A 10,243-nucleotide genomic window follows, 5' to 3' on the forward strand; every position below is an offset into this window, starting at 1 on the left:
GAATATGGAGGTGCCATGTGTCATAGATCTTCTAAAATAAACCTTATTTTCACATATATATATATATATATATATAGATTTATCTTTCTGATTAAAAATAACAAATGGAAAGAAAAACAAGTGGCCTTTGCTTTGATTAGCACCTCATCACAAGAAAAGCGAAAGCCGGTCTTCCCGGTTCGTGGACCAAACGCGACCCAAAATTGAAAAAACCGAACCCCTTTTTGTTTTCTTTTCTCTCTTTGCTTGCGCCTACAAACATGAAAATCCATTCCCTGATTATTATTGTTTGCACCTTTTCTCTGCCGCCTCTCTCTCTCCTGATTCCATGCTTCCCCAAACTTTGATTAGATTTTAAGCATTCAAAAGTTGAAATTGAAATCCAAAAAATGAATCTTTCTTCTTTAAAGTATGAAAATCTACACACAAGTTGAACCTTGAATACTACCACATCCAAAAAGGGTGAAACATTGCTTGTTCTTTTCCAACATTGGTGGTCTCTATCCCTTCCAAGGTTTCGTCTGTTTTAGGCATTGTGATCTGGGTTGTCCTCTGTTTGATCCATTGTTGATTGCAATGTCCTTTTTTTCTTCTTATAGAAATTATTTTTCTTTTTTCTTTTTTGGTTGTTTTCAAACTTAGTTTTCTATTTTCTGTGCATTTTGGAAATGCAGAGCTGTTTTAATCTATTTTTGTTCTTTTTCTTAAGGGGTTGTCCTTTGGAATTTTTTGTAATGTGGGATCAATGAGATACTGAATGAAAACCAAGTTTGGTTAGTTCTTTTCTTTAAGTATAGGAGGGATCAGAAAAGCATTGAATAAAAGCCTTCTACTGTTTTATGAACACTGTTCAAATTTCATGGGTTCTGTTGTTGGCATTCATGTCTCTTTTCTCCCTGTTCTTAAAAATTGAAGTTTTCATTTTTTTTATGTAGCTTGGTCCTCCTAATACTAAAATAGTAACATCTGTTAATGCATTTTGGTCAGGATTAAAATCAGGCAAGATTTTCTCTATGGTAAGCATCCCTCCTTTAGAGGATACAAAAAATGAGTAATGCAGTTTGCTGAAGTTATGTATGATATTGGATCAAAGTCGTTTTGATTTAATTTGTGTAACCTCTCTTGGTTAATGATCAATAGGGAGAAGCACCCACACACATTCCTCAAAGCCTGCAGAATGGAAGACATTTCGAAACAGCTACTACCATTGGTGATAAAACGGTATTGACTATATTCTATAAGCATCATCTTTCAATATGTTAAAGTACTTATCAAACAGATTTTTACCCCCTCAATCCGTTTCTCTAAGTCAAAAGGTGGTCCTCCATTTGTTTAACAGTATGTCATTGGTGGAGCTGATGGTGAAACTCTGTCCATTGAAGTTCGAATTATCGACAAATGTCTTGGACAGTGGTCAGTTTAATGCTTCTTATTTCTTAGTTTTTTTTCCCTTTCGCGCTTTTATTGCTTATTATCAATTTGAATGTGCAGGATTAATCCCTTTGTTCTTGGCACCAAACCCATGTCATGTGGAGGCCACTCAGCAGTGTTTTTGAAAGACCGAATACTAATTGTTAAGAAGAATTCTAAGCCAGATGATCATACATGGTTTCTGGAGGTTAGAGTTTTCAGACCCAACTTTCTAGCCATTCCCAAAGAACTATTTATTCATTGAAACTTTAGCATGTTTGGATTGACGTTCAGATCTTTCATAATCAATTCTTCTTTCAAAAAAGTTAGTGTGTTTGGAAGTGCATCTGACGCACGCTCCAAAGCATGTTAATTCAAAAGCTACACATGGTAGTTTATGGTTTAACGTGATTTTCTGGCTAGGCGTGGTTTTCATAAGTGAAACCAAACATACACAGAGTAGCTTCTCCCAAAATCAATTTTCCTCTTAGTGTAAAAATCTACTATGTATCAAAACATGCATTCTGTAGATTCCTGAAGTTCTAATTGGTGTTCAATGTTTCGTTTTCACAACATCTGCAGATAGACACCCCATATGTGAGGCTGCAGAAAAAAGTTGTGGGGAGTGAGGTTGTTGCATGGAGTAAGGGTGTGGTAGGAAATGCTGAAAAGCCTGTTGTTATTAGTGGTCCTTCTGGAGTAGGTAAAGGAACATTGATATCAATGCTCATGAAGGAATTCCCATCTATGTTTGGTTTCTCTGTGAGCCACACTACCCGTGCCCCAAGAGGCATGGAGAAAGATGGGGTCCATTACCATTTTACTGAGAAGATTGTTATGGAAAAAGATATTAAAGATGGAAAGTTTCTTGAGTTTGCTTCTGTGCATGGTAATCTCTATGGGACCAGTGTTGAGGCTGTTGAACTGGTATCCGATGCAGGGAAAGTAAGTTTTGCATATACTTAAGGCCTGTATATATAAAATGTTGAACCAGTTTATGCAATCAATCTCTCACTATGAAGAAACCTTGCTTTATTGGTTTATTTCAATCAGGGGTTCTAAAATAATAATTAGGCTCAAGTCAAAATACTCTTATAACATATTTGGATCAGTTTTTTTTTACCTCAGAATCAATTCTGAAACCGAGAAGCTACTCACATAAGCTTATATCCAGAATAGATTTTGAATTTAGAATCAATTTATAGAAGGATTTCTAAACATGCACTTAGTAATCTATTAATTTTTCAGGCTTACCTTAACTTCTGGAGTTATAATTCCTGTGGCATGTACAATACAGCCGTATGAGAAATGTAGCAGAATTTCATGTTGCATTGTATCTGTTCCACTCACCAATTAATTTTAATAACAAGTACGAAACAAAGGAACACAATTTGTATCAAATAGAACACTCTTTTGACTTGTTATTTCTCTTTTAAATTCTAAATTTGAAAACATTTATTGGATCTTATTGAAAAGTATACTTACTCTACTCAAGTAAATGCAGTGTTGTTTGGTCTTTATTTGTAATGTTAATGAAATTAATTTCTGTCTGATGATTGAGGGTACCATCCTTTCAAATTAAACCTTGTGAGCATTGCCTTCTTTCAGATATTACTTTTGACTTTCTTCACATGAGAAATGATATTTTCTTAATTTTTTTCAGAGATGTATGCTTGACATTGATGTTCAAGGGGCTAGATCTGTGAGAGCTAGTTCTCTTGAAGCCGTATTCATCTTCATCTGCCCCCCATCAATGGAAGAACTGGAGAAGCGTCTTCGTGACAGGTATATTATTCCTTCTTACTGATGTATCTCCAACTCTCAAATCATCCCTAGTGTTATTCTAAGGTCTCCAAACCTCAATGTTCTAAGTAGAGGAACAGAAACAGAAGAACAGGTCCTAAAGCGGTTGCGAAATGCGCAGACTGAGATTGAGCAAGGGAAATCATCAGGGATATTTGATTTCATCTTATACAATGACAAACTTGAGGAGTGTTATGAGAGTCTGAAGGTAAATGACTCAGCTTCCTTTATGTAAACTTCCTTACTGAAACTGCTATAAGTTACCATATATTCCTAAGTTGATAATATAATTCTAGTTACAGATATATGTATATATCAGATATAGTTTCTCTTAATCACAGATTCTAGTTTTAACTGTTAAAATATCCTGATATAAAATATCTATTGGTCCAGAAATTACTGGGACTTGATGGCGGTGTCACTCCTACACCCAAGTCAGGTAAGAGTTTCTCAAAAGTAGATGAATTTAATCTTAGTTTTCTCATGTTTCAAAACCATGAAGTTAAATTGGTGTTTAATTTTTCAATCCAGCACCAAGCGTGATCAATCTCCCAAAGGATCATTCAGTGTCCAAAATTGATGACAAAATCATCATAAACTGCATGTCTCCAAAGAATTTGTAAGACTTGTGAAAAGCATTTATTTATTAGCATCCAAAAGTGAGGTAAAGCATTACTGACATTGTATTTTTGCTGAGCAGGATCATGTTAGATGTGTCCTCACTTAAAGGGGGTGCACCTGGACGGACAAGAGGGCTAGATTTTCGAGCCATTGACTCATTTTCAGACGGATGCTAACATGTTTGGATTCAAATTCAGATATTCCAAAATTAATTCTGCTACGACAAAAACTACTAGCAGTAGCTTCTCCTAGAATCAATTTTTCTTCCAACGTGAAAATCTACGGTGTACCCAATGAGATAGATCAACTTAGACATTCAATGAACTTGGCTAACATACTTTCTTTTAAAAATGAGACAGGATGAGGTGCTAGGTTAATTTCTTAATGTTTTTTTATTGTTTTTCTTTCATATATTGCTCTTAATTCTGATGACATTTGAATGTGATTGGACGCGTGTTGCCGCAGTTATATTTCCTTCCACAGGCAGTTAGAAAATGTGATTTTCTCGGCTATAGTACTTTCATCATTCAATGAAGGCAAACTGTCATGTCAATTCACCCAATTTTATTTTATTTTTGTTACAAGGAGGGGACAAAGCCCCCGAAAACAAAAGCAAACTAAAGACCACTACCTACATCCAACCGCAACAACCGGTGACACTCCCCAAAGGGAGATAAAAGGGTATGGAAACCAAATGGAAAGTTAAGAGCTGCAGTCGCAAGCCAATCGGCAACGGAGTTGCAATGTATAGGAATAAGCTTGAAACGACATTGCCATGGAAAGCAACACCTTGGCCAATGTTAGTAAGGATACTGTGAAGGGGATGGTCACTGGTCAGCTCTCACTGCCGAGTTCACCAACGCCACTGCTTCCGGACAGTCACTCTCCACCACCACTTGAGGAAAGCTATGATCAATAACCAAACGCACCGCCGAAGCAATAGCCTGAAGCTTCGCTAGCATAGGGTTGGAGGTGCCCATGTCGTGACAAAACCCCACGAGCCACTGCCCCTACGAGTCGCCCACAACCCCGCCACCACCACCAACACGACTGGCCTTCACCGCTCCATCCACACTGGCCTTCACCCAGCCATGTAACTTTCGCTCCCACCGATGAGAGCCGTCAGAGGAAGAAACCCGCGACTGCACCACTGCTCTCCCGCCAACACTCTGCTGTCTCCCTGGATTCCCTGAACCCCAGCTCCAAGACAGCGCCAAGTCCCGGTGGCTCGCATCCACCGCAGCAGCTTGAACGAAACTCCAAGCCTGATTGCAGTCTGGCGACAAGCTCTGAAAAAACCACTTCATTCCGCATCCGCCACACCGCCCAAAGTGTCGTGATAAACGGTCAAGGCCACACCGCTACCCATTCCCATTAGCCACCTACACATTATTAGCAAACCAAAGGCAGAGATCCACAAAAAAGAATCTCAAGGTTGTGGACGTTGGAGCGTTTGACAGTAATATCCTCCAAAGAGATGCAATGACTGAGCAATCCCGGAAGAGATGAATCAGAGTCTCTGGAGCAGAACGACATAAGGAACACGAATCCGGCGCCGCAATTCCCCTACGAACCCGCTGGACATTCGTCAGGAGCCCATTATTGGCTTCCAAGCAAGAGTTTGCACTCTGCAGAGGACTCGAAGCTTCCATAAGGACTTAAAGAGAGCCTCATGAGGGCTACGCTGATGACAATCACAGATCATCTCATAAGCTGATTTTGTAGTGAAGGCCCCATCTGCAGTTTCACCCCAAGAAGGAACATTAGGACCATTCCCTAGCAAAGGCCCTGGCGACGCCACAATCTCCATCGCCAGCGCCGGAGGAAGAAGGTAGGAAAACTAGCGCTCCTTCCAACCATTCACTTCATCGTAGAAATACGAAACTGGGTAGCCTAGAAGAAACTCCAGGACTGACTCCACAACCACATCACGAAGGGTCAACCCCGAGTTCAGCCATCGCTCCATCCAAAACTTAACAGATCTGGAAAGAAACACACAAATCTGCGTAATCTTGCGTCCACGGAGAGAAGCTAAACAGCGGATGAGACGATGACGAATCACAAAGCGCAGAGCAAAAATGCCGGTGGAGGAAGGGGCAGAGAGACAAGGGGAGAGCACCACCCAAATCGGTTGATCCAAAGCTTTGTCGCCGCTTTATTGGAAGCTAAAGAACCCAGGCAAGGCGCCCATCACCGTGAAAGAGCAAGGATATGTCTCGGAAAGGATGGAGCAGACAGAAGATAAGGAAACGAAGGGGGTTGTCGCCATGCCGGCGGCTGCCACTGGACTGGGCGAGACCCTTGGGGTCCTCGCCCAAGGATGCTTGCCTCAGGGCGACACGTGAGCCTGGGAATTGAGCCTCCCCCGAGAGGCCCAACCTGCCCACTGAAGGCAGTTAGGGGCGCCAGGCCCAACCCCTAGCCTATAAATAGGGGGCGGTTACCAATTGTAAATGACTCTTGGCTCATTTACTGAATAACAAACTTGAAATTCAGTTACACTCTCTCTCTAAGCGGTTACACGCTCTCTGTCTCTCTCTCTCTAGATTCTCTCATTGCAATCCTTTCACTCTAGGTACAATACCTTCTCTATGTTCTTGGCTGGAACAATTGGCGCTGTCTGTGGGGATCGGTAGATTTCGATTCCCAGACTACGTGGATTACTATTTTTGGTTGAGAGGAGTTCGAAATTCTGTACAATTTTCTCTGATTTTCGTGCTTTTGGTTAAATTTCTGGTTCGCGGTTGAGATCCGATGGAGACTTGCCGTCGTCGCCGCACCGAGACGCTGGAGCAGAAGCGTGGTTCGCCACCGCGTCGTGTGTGGGGAAGGCCGCGCCGTGAGTAACCTGAGCAGCCAACTCCTCCTCCACCTCCACCTCCACCGCCTCCTCCTCCTCCTTCTCCGACGCCTCCATTACCTTCTCCACCGTTCTCACCGTCACAGCAAGGATCTCCAGCACACTCGTCGGAGGTCTCAGGAGGTGGAGACGCTTGATCCGCAACGTTGACAACATACGGCAGCGGAATGATTACTTGCAAGAGCAGTTAGATTACTATCACCTTGAGCAGCAAGATGAAGGAGAGCGGGAAGCAGAGGCTGTGGCAGAGTTTGAGCCAATCTCGGCGGTGGTAAGAGAGGTAGTCATACCTGACAACATGAAGAATCTTGTTCTAGAGACGTACAGTGGAAAGACTAATCCGAAGGATCATCTGCTTTATTTCAACACAAAAATAGTGATAAGTGCAGCTTCTGATGCTGTGAAGTGATGGATGTTCCCGTCAACATTCAAAGGCACAACGATGGCTTGGTTCACGACTCTGCCTCGTGGATCCACTATGAACTTTCGCGATTTCTCGTCGAAATTCCTCGTTCAGTTCTCTGCAAGCAAGATCAAGCAGGTCACAATTGATGATATATACAACGTTCGTCAATCAGAAGGTGAAACTCTGAAGCAGTATGTAAGGTGGTACAATGCGACATATGTTAAGATTGAGGAGTCGGAACCGCAAGTCTGCGCGCGCATTCAAAAATGGCAACCATCCGGGAAAGCTGAACAACAAGCTAAGTCGAAAGCCAGCTCGTTCGATGGCGGAAGTACGAGCTCGGGCGAACACTTACATCCTGGATGAAGAGGATGACGCGTTCAAAAGGAGGCGCGCAAAGGTAGAGAAAGATGGCAGTCAAAAGGACATATCCCCGGTAAACAGGCAGGGTAGAGAGAAGGGGGAAAGCAGCAAGCGAAGGGATAAGAAACCAAAGTCGTCGGACAAGTTTGCGAAGGAACAACTCTATCCAAAGAAGGAAAGCTTCGTACGCCGACGCCTGTGGTCCCAGGCAGATACCAACAGCGGACAAAAAGGAGACATTGGCGACGAGAAAGAAAGGAGCTGAAGAAACCTTCAACAAGGACCTCGAACCGCCGTTTGGGACAATCAACACAATCGCAGGCGGCTTCAACAAAGGCGGCGACACGCCAGCTGCAAGACGCAGGCATGTGAGGGCGGTGAGTTCAGTACAAGAGTTTTCAACTCCATTTGGTTTTCAGCACCTGAATATAGTGATATCGTCGGCAGATTTTGAAGGGATTAAAACACATAAGGACGATCCCGTGGTGGTAATGGTAAGGATTAATAGTTTCAATGTGCGAAGAGTGCTCTTAGATCAGGGTAGTTCTGCGGATATCATCTATGGCGATGCATTTGACCAGTTGGGGTTAACAGACAAAGACCTGATGCCATTCTCAGGGACTTTGGTAGGCTTCTCGGGGGAATAGGTCTGGGTGCGTGGATACTTGGATTTGGACACAATTTTTGGTGTGGACGAGAACGCAAAGCTCATGCGCGTTAGGTATTTGGTTTTGCAGGTAGTGGCATCGTATAATGTTATCATTGGTCGAAACATGCTGAATCACCTCTGCGCAGTGATATCGACAGTTGTTGGTCAATCTGCAAGTGCACAGATATTTCCGGGTTTTAATATCGAATCCACAGGGACCGTGAGTGAGAATTATGGTTTAAGCTTGAAGCTTGTGAGTTTTGAAAGCGAGTAAAATTCAGAATTTGATTTGATTGTTTGTAACAAAGAGTTCATAAAAATAAACAAGAGTAAAGAGTTGTAAATATCCATTGATAAAGATGCTTTGGGTTATCGTTCATCCAATCCTCTCTAATCAACTTACCCTATGCAAATGAAATCTTGATTCAATCCCTTGTTGCTCTAGCCTAGTTACTCACTTATTGATTCCTCACATAAGCAATTCTCTCATACTAAAAGCTAAGCCCAATTCCTTGTGTACTTAGTCATTTATATGAGGTTTTATATCATGCAAATTAGGCCAACAAAACCCAACCCTCACTCTATTCCTAGAAGCAAGCAAAGAAGGATCAATTTCAACCCAAGTCCCTAAACCACAACAATCTTCCGATATGATTATAGTTTAACCTTTAGCAAGAGTGCACCCAAGCTAATCATGCAATATAGAATTGAAATACAAGGTAGATTCAAGATCGTAAGCATAGGGATAGGAATTAACAACTAGAGATTCATGAAATCACTTAAACCCAAAGCAAATAGAGTACTAGCCACTCATGGCTAGGAAATCCATACAAGAAATGTAAATGAAACCTGGAAAATACTAGGTGGAAGTTTCCCACAAGCCCCAAAAGCACTTCCTAAGCTTCAATACTTAGTAAAATTATAAGAAAAAGTCATAAGTTCTGAACAAAATGGCCTAAGGCCTTATTTATAGGCAAATTGGTCGAGCATGGGCGCTCGAGCGCTGCCCTGGGGCGCTCGAGCGCCCATAAGGCAGAAGCTGAAATTCCCCATCTGGCAAGCTAGCGCTCAGGCGCCAGACACTCGTTTCTGGTGACTTTTTGGCTTTTGTAACCCCCCCCCCCCTTGAATGATTCTATCAATTCTTCGAGCAATTGACCTTCCCTCTTCATGAGTTACCTGCTGAAGCACTTAATGACCAAGACAAGGAGAAATATCAAGAAATTCAAAGGATTTTTAATCACCTTAGTCCCTACAATTCAATGAAAAAACAAATGCAAGTCCTAAACTCTATAAAAATGCAAGAAAGACCCTCATAAAACTACAAAATTACTAAAACAAAACACAAACTCAAATAAACATAAAAATGCATGAGAATGCATGAAACACTATATGAGACAAATAAAAAGACTCAAAACACTCAAAGAAATGACCCTAAAAACACTACTAAAATAGGGTCATCACACCACTATACTCAACGACAGCTCGCCCTCGAGCGTAAAAAACACTCGCTTTCCCTCAAGCGCAAGAAATTCTCCCAAGAAAAGTGCCTCACAAAGGATACTAACCACAAAACAGGGGGATAGAGTAACTACAGCTAGTTCCAAGAGAAAGATTCAACAACCAACTTCATGCAACTTTCAAATAGAGAAGAGTGTAGAGTCCATTCATGGAAAGCATATAGATCTAAACTCCTAAGGTGAGACAAAGATATAGTGCACTGAGCACACAAGTAGTTCATAGGTCCTGTGTATCATTCTTTCAAAGGCAACAAAGATCAAACTTGCACAAATTCGATGAGACTTCAAAGAGGGTTGAAATGATGGCTTGGTTAAACATGCCGGTAGTTGATCCCTAAGGATGACTAGGCTTTCAAAGTATACTGAGTGTGGTCCAAATTAAGTACCCTGGAGCTTTTACAACCAGCAAAATAAACACAAGTCTCTTGACCCCTTTCTCAATTTTCATTTTTTTTTCTTTCAACTCCAATTTGAGTAGGAGCTCTTTTTTTCTTTTCTTTTTCTATTTTTTTTCATTCTCATTTGGGGCAAGAGACTACTTCAGAATTCATTGAGCTCCATTCGATTTTAAGGACCAACACTCCCCAAAATTCCAACCTAACATCCATCCC

At 41.6% G+C, this 10,243-nt stretch overlaps 1 protein-coding gene across 5 annotated transcripts; it reads left to right on the forward strand.

The window, feature by feature from the left end:
• Nucleotides 1-204: 204 nt before the first annotated feature.
• On the forward strand, nucleotides 205-4,211 carry LOC130727321 (guanylate kinase 2-like). Of its 5 annotated transcripts, none has more exons than XM_057578432.1 (11): nucleotides 205-547; nucleotides 988-1,016; nucleotides 1,141-1,221; nucleotides 1,340-1,413; nucleotides 1,492-1,618; nucleotides 1,993-2,355; nucleotides 3,074-3,195; nucleotides 3,286-3,421; nucleotides 3,607-3,652; nucleotides 3,745-3,832; nucleotides 3,914-4,211. In XM_057578432.1, exons 2-11 carry the CDS (start codon nucleotides 1,014-1,016, stop codon nucleotides 4,008-4,010), a joined length of 1,137 nt encoding a protein of 378 aa, XP_057434415.1. In that variant the 5' UTR covers nucleotides 205-547; nucleotides 988-1,013; the 3' UTR covers nucleotides 4,011-4,211. The 5 variants fall into 5 exon arrangements, with proteins under 5 accessions (XP_057434415.1, XP_057434414.1, XP_057434413.1 ...); XM_057578431.1 differs by having other exon boundaries at nucleotides 205-544; XM_057578430.1 differs by having other exon boundaries at nucleotides 205-514; nucleotides 936-1,016.
• Nucleotides 4,212-10,243: the final 6,032 nt, after the last annotated feature.

Source organism: Lotus japonicus, unplaced genomic scaffold, assembly GCF_012489685.1.
Source record: "Lotus japonicus ecotype B-129 unplaced genomic scaffold, LjGifu_v1.2 AP026983.1".
NCBI classification, from domain to species: domain Eukaryota; kingdom Viridiplantae; phylum Streptophyta; class Magnoliopsida; order Fabales; family Fabaceae; genus Lotus; species Lotus japonicus.